We start from the raw sequence: 13,841 nt of genomic DNA on the forward strand, positions 1-13,841 counted from the left end.
TTTTTTACTAAGTTCCAACCCATGTTTTCAGTTTGCCCACCCAAGCACCGAGATTCGTGTGTTTTACGGAACTCGCTGTCCTAGCTGCCTGTCGTGTACCGCACACCGCTTTGGTGTCAGTAGACCTCTCTCATTTCACGCTGTCGCCGGGTAGGCGAGGCGAGAACAGGCGCGCGCCAGCCAACGCGGGGATGGCTACCCCCGCACGCTGCTTTCTGCTTCTTGGCTCCTACCCCCACAGCTCCGCCAGACACCGCCAATCGCACTGGGTGGCGGGCCCGGCGGCGGGTTGTCCTCACAAGCCGCCGACAGGGGAGGGCGACAACAGGCAAACGCAGGCTGGCAAGAGCGCCAGCGCAGGCATCTCTTTCCAACACGAGGTCTAGGTTTAGGCCCAGACCCGTCGTCGCCGCCGCCGCCGCCGCCGCCGCCGCCACCTCAGGGCGCCCGGACCGAACGCAGCCGCCTCCTGCCCCCACTAGCGCAGAGAAGCGCCGTAAGGCGAGCCCGTGTCGCGTATGTGCACAAGGACGGATTTGTCGCTGCCTCAGGGTGCCTGCCTCATCCGCACCGCACTGCCCGCACTGGGCGGGCACCCTCTCCCCCGCCGCATGGCTCGATCACGCATGCCCGCTGCCGATACTTTCCAGCCGGAAAATACGGCAGGGTGCGCCGCCGAAACCGTCCCGGCAGGCTAGCAGCGCCTTCGTTCCTCCCTCCCCTCACTCCGATCCCTCGCGCATGCGCTCCTTGTGCTGTTTCCTTGGCAGCCGCGGTTGTTTTCGACAAAACCACCTGCGCGGAGCCGCGGGGGGGAAGAGGGCCGCAGGGCGAGACCACTGGCGGGGAAAAAAAGGGGAAGAGGCCGTCGCACCAGAAGGCTGGCAGCGGTGGTGCTACGAAGCGGATGGGCCCGACGTGTGTGATGCTCTTGCGCCGCGCCTTGGGTAGGAAAGGGGGGCCTGCGTAGGGCAGACATCCCGCCGCCGGAGCTCGTCCTCGTGCGCGGCAGCAGAGGCGGGTAGGCTGGGGCACGCCTTCGCGCCGGTGTTCCCTCCGTCGGTTCCCTCGCCGGCTGAGCCCTTTCCTTCTCCTCTCCCTTCCCTCGCACGGGGCGGGGGGCTCAGCCGCGCTCGGAAAGCCGTTACGGAGCGCGCTGCGGCGCCGGTTGTTGGCGTGCGCCGGGCGGGAGCTTCACCCTCCGGCTATTAGCGGGAGTTGGGCCCCGCACACAGCGTGGTTACTCCGGGTGACGGCGAGGCCGGTGGTCTCGGGAGACCAGCGGGTCTGCCGGCCCGCAGGTGCCGGTGCAGCGGGGTCGCTTGGCCGGTGGGTGTTGCCTCCCCTCTCGGTACAGCCTTTCTGGTTTACTCGGAGAGATTGCATACCCCGCCGGACGTGAAAGTACAGGGCTTCTCCGTGCCTGACACGTTAAAGCTCAAAGCAGCGATGCCTCCCACGCGTGAGGAATGTGCATCTGCACAATAAATGCCATTAATGCCATTAGTCTAGCAGTGTGTGCTGCGAATGTGCCGTTGTATTTTTATTGTTTATCATGGTTCCTCTGCGCAAAGCAAAATGACGCTTCAATTAAATCCGTAGGTCGGTCGATTGATGTGAACCCATTTTTGTAATTAGGATCTAAGACAGAGTCTTAAAATGTAACAAACTATAGAAGCCAGCTTTATTTCCTTATACAGTACTGAAGTACGTAGTTTTGCTGTCAGGGTAGATAGACTCTTTGCGGCCTTCTAATCAACGAAAGGTGCTCAGTCTTCTGGGGAGAAAAGGAGCAGTTACTCTGAAGCTAAACCTTTCTCAGTTACTGTTATAAAATTCAGATGGGTAGCACCAGCTTTTTTAAACATCCTAAGTTAGCGTGAGCACAAGGTTTTTACAGGTGCATCTAAACCTGTAGAAAGCTACTGCTCTTGTGGTGGTGGTTATTTGGTAGGTATTTGCGTGGTAATAATAATAAAGCTGTCAGTTTTCAGTATAATTACAGTAGAATGTAAAAGTAAAGCTTTTTCTGATCTCAAAGTAGTGATACCTACAGATAGCAGAATTGAAAACCTACAAGTTAAAGCCAAGATTTCCCACTGTGATTACTGATCTCATCTAGAAGATGGCCTGATGTTCTACTTGGTTTTAGGCACTGAAGATTACATTCACTTTTTGCAGCAAAAGGAGGGATTTAGTTCACGAAAATCCTGAAGCGTGCAATTACATTTGTCTACTCAGTTTCCTAAACAGGCCTAATTAGGTAGGAAATTTGTGTAATACAGATTCTGTATATTCTGCTTCATTATAGTATAGATTTGATTTTTATGAAAAACCTCTACCTATATTATTAGTTAAAGGTGGTTTTTTTGTGAATAGTGGGATTTGTTGCACGTTTTGCATAGAAAATTCCTGTATTACGCATGCAGAATATAGCAACTCAGTATTGTAAAATACTGTGAAAATAGCAGGAATTTAACGTAGAATCACATTTATTAATACAGGTGGAGTATTAGTGAAGAGCAAGTTAGATGATTGTCAGGAAGGTATACAGTAATTCTTGGAAGTTTGGGCTTCATTAACTTGTTTTCCTGGTTATTCTTGATGGCTGGAATATGCCACTGTTCCAAGTATGTATTTTTGTCATTCCTGGATTGCCTCGTATTAACTAACATGAAAGAGATCAAATCTGATCAGGCAAAAATGCATTTTATAAGGTTAACCTTAATGATAACTGAATTTATTCAGATTGGGGCACTGTGGTTGCTGACCTTTGATAGAAGGTTAAATCCTTACCAGTTTAAGGTGGGATTACAATGGGTAAACAGGCTTGTTCTTATCCTTGTTGATTAATGAACTATATTTACACAAGAGTAATAGTTGCTTTAATGCACCATGTTAAAGGTCATGTAATTTTAATTTGGAAATGTGCATAAAATAATAGCGCTATCATTAGAGGACTTTATGTCTTTATTGCTGCAAGAGGATCCACTTTTACTGAATAAATATAGGTAAACAGAAAACTATACTCTCTGGTGAGTTTGGCAAGTTCATTTTACAAAGAATGTTGGTAAACATGAGGTGAGCCCAGCCTTTGGAAAGTTATTTATTACATTATAAACAAAACTATCTGCAAAATAAATTTACGTATAGTTTTTTGTGGTGTGATCTATTTAACCATTGACCATAAAATTCTTTCCATACTTGGAAGAGGTGTGTACTTTATGTTGCAGTTGTGTTCTACATTGCCTCTCGTATTTTTTGTTTTAAATTCAAGATCACTTGAACATTTAATTTCTTGTTTGTAATTATTTTTTCTAAGGAGTGGTTGAAATCACTCAACTAATTATAAGAGACTTTACTATGCTCCTGCAATCCTCAGGGAATGATTAAAATTACTGAATCAGCTGGTTTTTATAACTATATTTAGTTTTCTACTCATTCATACTAAAAGTATTTTCCAGCCAATTGTGAAATGACTACTTGAAAAGAAGCATTTAATAACTGTCATTCTTTTAAAACAGCCTTTTGGTATAACCAAGTATAAATTGCAACCCATACTTTTCAATAATATTTTCTGTTTTCATTTTTTTAAGAATTTTCTAACTGTTACTGTTTCAGTTTTGACAGGTAAAGCTTTACCTGTCAAAAGATATTTTAATTACTGAAAATACTGTTACCCTGTCAGTGCCATGATGAAGCATATTACAAAACCATTTTTTATTTCTTCCTATGAAGTCACTTCTGGTCATCCTTGCTTGTTTCAAACATCCGTAGGTTGTTGGATACTTAGCATAAATGCTTTGCTTAATACATGAAATAAACTAACAACACCTGGCAACTGACTAATAAGCCCTTCTTTAATCCCAAACCAACACTAGCACTTCCATGTTTGTTTTTTTTTAGGTTGATTTGGCTAGCCAGCAGGCCAAACTACTGTAAGTAACAAATATGAAATTAACTCAAATTATGTAGGCTGTGGGGGACAGGGAAGAAGCAAGTAACACTATGAAAGAGATACCATACCGTCTGATAGTATGGTAGTGCAGATGCTTGGGGTAGCCTGGGCTCGCTCTTATATTGATAGGAGGTGTATGCCTAGGAATGATTTTCAGTGTTGAAGCCAAGTGGTATCTTGGGCCCACTTTAATACTATTAAACTCTTTTAGACCCAAATCAGAGTGGCTACATGAAAACTGCTTATTAATAATCATCTATACGAACTCATAAACTATACCCAGAATTGCTTGGACCAAACTGGTGCTGAGGACAATGCAATTATATAGCCTGGCAGTATTTAATGGTATGTCTTAATTTGTTAAGGGAAGCATAGTATGGGTGTCCAGTGAATGTGAGTTGATGGTATCTATAAGAAGGTGTTACCTAGGAAGAACTTGAAGCTATTGCTCAGTGGGCTGTGAGAGAAAGAGGTATGATAGTTTATTGCATGGAAGGCTAAGGAGACCATAACACGTTGATAGAAAGCTAGGTTTCATTAGTTCCATTGTTTGCAAAACAGCTTTTTGTATTAAAGGTTTCTGCAAAGCATTCTGAATTTTCTTGATGAAAAGATAAAGCTGTGTAGTATTTTTATGTGCCTGCAAGCTTTGTTTGGATTACATTTGCAGGCTTTTCTCCACAGTCAGGAAAGCCTAACATTTTTCTTTAGAGAAATGAGTTTCATGTAATTGCTTGTCTGCTTTATGTAAAACACAAATGCTTTATGTAAGCGTAAATAGAGAGTTGTGATAAGGTTAGATTTGCTGGTAGATATTAATATTGGCATTGAAAGCTATCAGCTGGCTACAGTGTGACTTTTTGACGATGCTGTCAGGATAGGAGCCTGATCAGAAAGGCTTCAATATAGATGGCTTCATGGGTCATTATTATTTAAATAAACTGTAGGGTTTTTTAGAAGACTGGAGGCCTACAGTACTAACGTATTTGACTATTGCCCAGAAACATGTAGCTAATCAATCGGCTACAGCGTTGCTTTTTATTTACTCTCAAATAACAAGTATCAGATAGGTACAGAGACTCCTGAGCTGATTTGATTGCAGAGAACTTCTTCTAACTTAGACAAATAGTTTAGAAATAAATATTTCCATAGAAACCATGTAATCATCCTTGATATTAATTAGCATGCATTCAGTTGTTATCTTCAAGTCTTTGGACCAGTTATGGTAATGAAAGTTTTTAATTACTTTTAATAGAATGGTGAATTCTGAGGAAGCAGCTGGTGTGTTGAGCCACTTCTGAGGACTGAAAATGCCAGTAGGTAAGAAGACTTTGTTTGATTTTTAATACATATCCTGTAGTGAGAACTAGATGCAAATGACAGAATTTAGTTCTGTCTGTAATCTTTTAATGTTGCATTTGCTCTGTTTTGACTCTGTGTTTATAGTTTATTTCCAAAGAGTTGTAGTGTGTTTTTGTTTTGTTTTGGGGTTGGTTTTTTTTTTAATTATTTCTTTTTATTATTCTTTAAATTTGGGGGCTCTTGCAAAAAATTGTAATGACAAATGGTAAATATGCCTTAGCTGAGGATTCAACAGTCTCTGAGAGATGTGCCAGATTGCATTTTTAATTCTGTAGCTACAAATTAAGCATTACCTCAGGGGGTCTAGAACACCTACGGCTGCTTCAAGGGTTGAAATGCTGCAAATAGCAGTATAATGATTCACAGAAAATAGAGACTCGGCTCCAGCTGATTTTGGATCCCTGCATGCTCCTGCCTGTTGCAGGATCTGTCTCAGGGTGATGCTTCTCTGGGATCCAGATTCAGTAAAAACTTGATCTGCTGCTTATTCTGGAGACAGTGTCATCTGTTATCAGTGTGGTACCATTCATAAACAGCAGGGCAATAATCTGCCCTCTGCTTAAGCTAGCCCGTTTTATGCTGATCCTGATGTTTTTGCTCTTCAAAATGTTTTTTCTTCAGGAAACAGGGTTGATGATGCCAGCTTCAGCAGCAAGTAATAGCCTGGTGTGTCTGTACAATGTTGCTGAGTTATCCTTGTGTGGTTTACTTTGTCAGTGGAAATTCTTAACTGAATGCCACACAAATTTCTTGGTAAACTTTCCCTGATAAAATATTTCTTGTTCTTTTCAATTTTAAAGCATGATTACACACTTTTTTAGCAATGGTAATTATTGAGGTTGCAAATCATACTCTAGATTTCTTTCTGCAGTTGAAAGTGAGGCAAAGGCAAAAACTAGAGCCTGCTTTGAGGAGATCTTCAGACATCATGCTGGCCTAGCAGACACAAAGAAATCAAAGAAAAAGAAGTTTCAATCTGAAGAGAATATTGTGGTGAGTTTGAACACATGCAGGCTTTGGTTGGCTGCCTTCCTTAATGGGAAAAAGATCAAGACAATGTGTTGTAAAAAGGAGATGTAGGCATTTAAAAAAAATTACAAAGCATATTTCTGCACATATGCTTTGTTTTGAGGTGTCTTTTATATGTTGCCTATATACCAGCAATGCATGCTTGTAATTTGGAGGTATGCCAAAATTTATATAGACTATAATACAGGTAAAAAGAAAGCGTCACATTCAGGCATGCACATGTTTAAAGTCTGACAGTACTTTTTTTTTTTTTCCATACATAGTTTTCAGAAAAGTTTTAAGATTTTCAAATTCAGTGTTAACTTTAGTGGGAGTTTGAGAGATGGGCTAGTAGAATTATGGCTATAAAAATGTTTAATTTTTAGAGCACTGCGTCTGTGTAATGCATCTGTGAATTCAGAACTGATGAGAATTTATAATAATATTAGAGATAGTAATTAACTTTAGTTGATTTCCTAAAAATCACTGGTATAAGAATAACAATTTACAAAGAATATTAAACAAAATTTGAAACTTTTTTTTTCCAATTTGACCTCAGTAATCATCATATTTCTGCGTATGCTGAGCTTTGTGTCTGTGTAGTCTTGTGTTTACATGTTTTCTTAGGCATAAGGGTTTGTTTTAAACATTTTGGCTTTATCTTGTGACTTGCAGATTATAAATGATTCTATCACCCTACCCTTATGGTTAGGTGACATTATTTTGTGTTGCGTATCTTTCATTAAAAGACCCTCAGACATTCCTCTGAGTTGTGGTTCATATTGTAGCTTTTTGCTGAACAGAAGAATAAATATTTAGTACGTGTCCTATATACACTGATTATTTACTTACAATGATTACAATTTCAAAAAGAAAGCCTTGTCTTCAAAGACAAATGTTCTGGGTTTTTATTTTTTTCCTGTTAGGTTTTATAGTTTCTGGGTTTTGGTTTGTTTTCGTTTTTTTATCTTACAGTTGTGTCCATACCAGATGCTGGAAGTTAATTTTCATTCTGTAATACTCATTTAAGACAAAGGAGTGATATTTTATATAAAATTAGAACGTTGCATGTATTTACTGTATGTAAGTAGCTATAGTATAGTATTGTTATGCTGAAACATAATTTTGTCTTTAGATTGTCAATTTGAAGTTGATATTTGTGCAGATTTTTTATTTTGCATTTCTTGAAGTATACGGAGTTTAGTCAATAATCCATAAAAAGAACCAACATGATACGTAAAACATAGCATAGAAAGTTTAGAGGGTGATCTTCTTCCTTTTTTTTGCCGGCATACATGTAAATGTAATACTAAATTCTTCCTTGGTTAGGTTTACTTTTTTGATGAAACATGAGTTTTTAAATCTGTACTTTATGAAACAGGTATTTTTGAGCACATAATTGTATCTTCATATGCAGCTACATATTACTCATAAATATTTTAAGCTTACTTTGATTTTAAAATTGGATTCCATTCCAGAAATCTTTGATGTAAAACACTAGTATTTTGCAGTTACCTAGAAACACTTAAAATCACAGTGAACTGAATGAAAAGTTAGTGATATGTACACTGATTAAGAAGCGCTTTTAGGATCGGTGTGGAAGCCTGGCTTATGGTTTTGTTGAAGCCGTAGATTTTTATCAGTATAAGCACTGAAAATGGAGAACTTGAAAAAGTGTATTAAAACATTATACTGGTCATTTTGAATATTTCCTTCAATTGTGGCAACTTTGCAAGAGCTCAGGCTGGTATTTCCATGCTGGTTGCATTCCAGTAGAAATTTCTGTAAAAGCTTCAGCAAATAACCAGTCGTTTCATTGTAAGAAATAGATGTATGTGGGAGGGGAAGAGGAGATAGGTGGAGGAGGTTGGGTGGTTTTTGTTTTTTTTTTTTTTTTTACAGTTTTCTTCACCGTATGTAATTTAACTGTATAGACTTTCACATATCTTGAAATAATGTGAATTTTATCAGTGATGGCTTTGTGTCACACACTTGCCATAAATGATGTCCTGGGTTTGACCATAAAGAGGTTATGGTTGAGAGCGTATTTCCACTGGAAATATTCCAGTCTGCTTCTTTCTTTTGTCTTTACTGAACCTAGCCTTTCTTAGATTAATAAAACCTTTGGCCTCACTGTCCACTGTTTCCTTGAAACCTGAGGTTTGGAGCTGCAGGAGCTTTCTGTGATTTTTAAATGACAGAAGTGAGGGTAAGGAGATTGCCTGCATGCTTGCCTGCTGTGTCGTGTGTGCCCATTGCCTGGAGAGAAGGGAAGCAGCCTGACTGAAAGAGGAAAGGCTGAAGTCAGTAAGTCAGGATGAGTTTGGTCACAACAGATAGGAATGAGGGGCTTATAATGGAGGTGGACATCAGCTGTGGCCAGTGAAAGGTCTGCTTTGTTCTTCAGTAGCCATGTGCACTGAAAAACTGCCAGGATTTCCACTGGATTTAGCCTATTGTTTCTTACACTTAAAATGGGAAAACTGCCAATAGTTCACTATATACTTGACCTACACGTTTTCTCAAGGTTTTTTATTAAAATTTGGTGAAACTTCTCCAAGCCCATCCTATCTGTAAATTGAAATTCTTCTAGCTTTGAGTGTCTGCATTTTGTAGCCTTACATGTGCAATGGTAGGAAAATTGGTTCCCTAGTACATTCATATTTTCCTTAACAAGTATGTTCATTACCAACCCAGTTGTAAGTAAATGGTCTTTTACAAAGTGTACACATCAGCCCTTTAGTGGGCTGGCAGTATTTTTCAAGGTGTGCCTGTACTATGGGAAGAACTTCAGGTACCTCTCTAAGTCTGGTTATCTGAGTTTCCAGTTACCCTGGTCAAAATCACCTGATGTGTTTCCAGGTTCCACTCATGCATACTTGAGAAGCCTTTTTTAAAAAGAAGTAAGATTATTAGGTATAGTCCCTGCTGTCAGCTGGAACCTGAAGAGCAAATGACGTGATTTGGGAATACCTTGTTATGGTATTAGTCCACCTATGTGCATCTTGGCTGGTGCCCATCTCTTGCTGCTATCAAGCCAGTAGTGCAAGTAGGTCTGTTCTCAGGGAGGAGTGTTTCCTCTGCCCTGGTGTTGTAATGTGGCCATGGAGCTGTTTTGAAAAAAGCCTTCCCATTTGATACATGCTTTAAGCTGAGGAGGTCAGGCTCAGGTCAGCAACCCTCTGGACTTAATCCAGAGACAGGTCTACCCTAAGAGCTGCTTTTCCAGCCTGCCAACTTGGTTCACGTCTGTTTATATATGGACAGTTGTTCTTAGTTGATCTTTCTCAGTCCTGCATTTCAGACAGAGAATCTGTATCAGTATCCCTGCCTCTGCCTGAGACCTGATCTGATGTTTTTTATAAACCTCTTGGCTGTTACGTTATTATTTTGTGACTCTCATCTTTCCTCTCTGTTTAATTACATCATGCAATTACATGTTGAAAAAGTGTCCTGAATTTCTTGACGTCATCTATCTGGACTCATGCAACGTGTTCAACACTGTACCATACAACATCCTTGTCTCTAAATTGGAGAGACATCAATTTGATGGGTGGAACACTCAGTGGGTAAAGAGCTGGCTGGATGGCCACATGCAAAAAGTTGTGGTCAATGGCTCAGTGTCCAGCTGGAGAGCAGTAACAAGTGGTGTCCCTCAGGGATCGGTGTTGGGGCCAGTCTTGTTCAACATCTTTGTCGGTGACATGGGCAGTGGGATTGAGTGTGCCCTCAGCAAGTTTGCTGATGACACCAAGCTGTGTGGTTTGGTTGATACACTGGAGGGAAGGAATGCCATCCAGAGAGACCTTGACACGCTTGTGAGGTGGGCTGATGCCAACCTTATGAAGTTTAACCATGCCAAATGCAAGGTCCTACACCTGGGTCAGAGCAGTCCCAGGCACAGCTACAGGTTGAGTGAAGAAATTCAGAGCAGCCCTGTGGAGAAGGACCTGGGGGTGTTGGTCAATGAGAAAATGAACATGAGCCAGCTTCAGTGTGTGCTTGCAGCCCAGAAAGCCAACCATATCCTGGGCTGCATCAAAAGGAGTGTGACCAGCAGGTCGAAGGAGGTGATCCTGCCCTTCTGCTCTGCTCTCATGAGACCTCACTTGGAGTATTGTGTGCAGTTCTGGTGTCCTCGCCATAAAAAGGACATGGAACTGTTGGAACAAGTCGAGAGGAGGGCCACGAGGATGATCAGGGGACTGGAGCACCTCCCGTATGAAACACGCTGAGAAAGTTGGGGCTGTTCAACCTGGAGAAGAGAAGGCTGTGTGGAGACCTCATATCAGCTTTCCAGTATCTGGAAGGAGCTTATAAGGATGCTAGGGAGGGATTCTTGATTAGGACTGTAGTGATAGGACAAGGGGCAATGGGTTAAAACTTGAACAGGGGAAGTTTAGATTGGATATAAGGAAGAAATTCTTTACTGTGAGGGTGGTGAGGCACTGGAATGGGTTGCCCAGGGAGCCTGTGAATGCTCCATCCCTGATGGTGTTCAAGGCCAGGTTAGACAAAGCCTTGGGTGAGATGGTTTAGTGTGAGGTGTCCTGGGCCATGGCTGAGGTGTTGGAACTAGATGATCTTAAGGTCCTTTACAACCCTAACTATTCTATGATTCTATTCTATGAATTGAGTTACATACAGGCTGTATATCTGAGGAATTTGTGTTTGAACTGTTGAAGGAGCTTTGTGCTACCTGTTAATGTTTTTGGAATTTGCCTTAGCTTGAGATTGTATTGTATTTCATTATAAGGATATTCTGTACTTTTTCTCCTATGAGTAAATTAACTATAGTTAAGTGACTGTGTGCTACTATTCATGGCACATTTGTGCACATTTGTTTTTGTAAGCATAATAAGTAACAAGTTCTAGTAAATATTTCAAGCAAGTTTTTGCAACACCTATGTATCTTTGAGGAAAGGATTCTCAAGTATCAGTTATTTTAGAAACTCTTGAACAGGTCAAAGACAAGGGCTTTTTGTTAAGGATTTTTCAAAGCGTTCCACTTTTTTGAGCTTAATGGATTAGTATTCTATCAAGGCAAGCATCAGCATAACTTTAGCTATTGGTCACTGTTGTGCCTTAATTGCCTGCATGTTTTAATCTTTAGTCCTTGTTCTCTACAGTTCAAGTTATTCCTAGAAATGCAGAAAAGGAAGTGGTCAATCTATTGCAAAGCATTATTTTGGATTTTTTTAGCTTATACAAAGCTTGGAGCTTCCGCCCCCCCCCCCCACTCTGTTCTGTATTTCAAGTTATTTATATGAATTTTACCACATCCTCTTAAATCACTGACTTATAAATAGGATGTTACTGATCTATTTAAGCAAATAAAAGATGAAGGCACAAAGACTTTTTTCATAATTTGATATCGAGATAATTTAAACTGTTTTTAGACATAGGATGCTAAAAATAAAGATTACTGAAAAGACAGATGAATGGCTTTGGATTTTTTCTGATGTATTAGAAAAGCATACTTGCATGAAATTCTAGATGCTTTCTTTTTTAACTTTATTTAGGACAGTGTTTTTTAATATGTAGCATTAGTCTAGTTAGTATATTTTTAAGCTGTCTCTAGTTTCAGACATCAGCTTTTATTTCTGTGTTAGACTTTGTCTTGGTATATTTTTCTTGCCACGCTGCTTTTATTTGACAATTTTCTGTACAACTAACAAACTTCCTTGATTTTTTTTTTCTCATGTACTTCAAACTTTCCTTTCTTTATACTCCCTTCTCTTTCTTCAGTACGTGTACTTTCTTTGCTGTCCATGTTCTCTCTTTGAATCTCAGATGTGACTAAAGCAAGACAGTGATGAAGGTTTGCAGACTCACATAATTGAGGGCATAGAACATAGAGGCAGATGACTTGCACATTGAGTGTTCTTTCAGGTCATGGAATATTATTCTCACAGGTGTTTTTAAGTCAGGATCCATCCTGCAAAGTATAATTAGCATTGTAACTTTATTCTTGTAAGCTTTTTCTTCTTATAAGCTTATACATTTTGGTGATCTCCTATTTTTAAAAAAGGGGACAATATATGTAATGTTTGAGGCAAACACAGTTTTGTAACTGGGAGAAGTATCCCAGCTAGAAAGGGAAGATGCCTGTGTTTATTGAGGGAGGAATATGATCTTGGCAAAGAAAGGATTGTATGGGGATATGCATTAGCTGAAATTAATCTTAGCTGTTTTTATTACACTGGTCTTCAGATCAACTCTGTCATTCTGCTAAGAGTAGTGTGAATTTTTTTCTTTCAACTTTATACTTCGAAAAAGTCTTAATGGAAATCTATTTTTCAGTCTTAGCACTTTTAAATATAATTTCATTATCTAACTTGGGCAAGCAACTTTCAATTAAAGAGACTACAAACAGCTGAGCTTAAAGCCTGCCTCTAACTTGCATTTTAAATGGATTAGAATACTTGATTTTGTGCTGCATGTTATCTTCAGGTCTTCCATAGTCAACAGTTATCATCTGTTTATGGAGTAGACTTGTTGATTTCTTTTTTTGGCTGGATATACATAAAAGTAATTTTAAAACATCGTGAAATGGAATTTAGGATGAAGTGCCAAATGTTTTGGATTTTTTTTTTCCCAGAGTGAATTTTCTGTTGCCTTAAATCTGTCACTTGTTAATTTTAAATAAAATTATTAGATCTTTGATTTAATTTTACTATGTGTAATGTTGCTGAAGAAATAACATTATGTACTGTGTATATCCTTAAAACATAATTGTAGTACAAGTATTTTCTATGTTCTTTTCCTTTATAGCTTGACACCTTTAAAAGTAATATTGATTTAGCTAAGGAAAGTGTGAATGATCAAGCAATTATAAACAACACATACAATCCTGAAGAAGAGAGTCCACGATTTACAAAAAATAAACTGAGAGAGAAAGCCTCAATTGCAAAGAAAATAAACAATGATATTGTTAGTAGAGAGGAGAACAAGCAACCAAAGTCTAACAAGAAGAAAAAGAAATCACTGTTACAAGAACAATTTAATGAGGAGGAAAATTTACATGAAGCTGAATTGGAGAGTTTTGAGAAAAAGATTAATGATTTTTCAAAGAAGAAAACAAAAAGTAAATCACAAACAGATGTACCTCATCAAGGAGGTGATGGAAAGATTAAAAAATTCTTGACTGAAGCGAGAAATGTAACTGAATTAGACGAGGAGGAAGAGCTAATCCGAGCCTACCAGCTGCATGTGGCTGAAGATGAGGCAAATGAAATTAAAAAGAAAATAAGAACAAAACTTAAAGAGCAGATATCTGAATTTACCTCTACTGTTCAAAGCCATGAAGTTGTAGTCAACAGTGAAGTAAACAAAAAGAAGAGAAAGAAAGAAAAAGCAATTTTAAGTGAAGCTGAAACAAGGTACCATGATAAACTGTATACCATGTCCTTGTGAATCTTAAACAAAATGCAGCATTTTGGGTTTAGATAGAAAATACGTAGTTTATCAGAAAGCTTCTACCTAAGTGATGAATTGGATGATTCAGTTGTGA

The 13,841-nt window shown here is 39.5% G+C and overlaps 1 protein-coding gene across 4 annotated transcripts in view; it reads left to right on the plus strand.

Moving 5' to 3' along the window:
* Window positions 1-4,910: 4,910 nt before the first annotated feature.
* The window catches only part of AHI1 (Abelson helper integration site 1), an 81,886-nt gene continuing 72,955 nt past the window's right edge, over window positions 4,911-13,841 (plus strand). Inside the window, exons 1-3 of one of the 4 annotated variants that reach the window (XM_061378440.1) lie at window positions 4,911-5,278; window positions 6,192-6,313; window positions 13,103-13,710. In XM_061378440.1, coding sequence (XP_061234424.1) covers window positions 5,269-5,278; window positions 6,192-6,313; window positions 13,103-13,710 — 740 coding nt within the window. In that variant the 5' untranslated portion in view covers window positions 4,911-5,268. The remainder of the gene's footprint in view (window positions 5,279-6,191; window positions 6,314-13,102; window positions 13,711-13,841) is intronic. The other 3 variants (XM_061378441.1, XM_061378439.1, XM_061378438.1) reach the window with 3 other exon arrangements.

The sequence above is a fragment of the Neopsephotus bourkii genome, unplaced genomic scaffold (assembly GCF_033783945.1).
Source record: "Neopsephotus bourkii isolate Nb327-2 ecotype Australia unplaced genomic scaffold, CSIRO-AGI_Nbou_v1 NB_1765, whole genome shotgun sequence".
NCBI classification, from domain to species: domain Eukaryota; kingdom Metazoa; phylum Chordata; class Aves; order Psittaciformes; family Psittacidae; genus Neopsephotus; species Neopsephotus bourkii.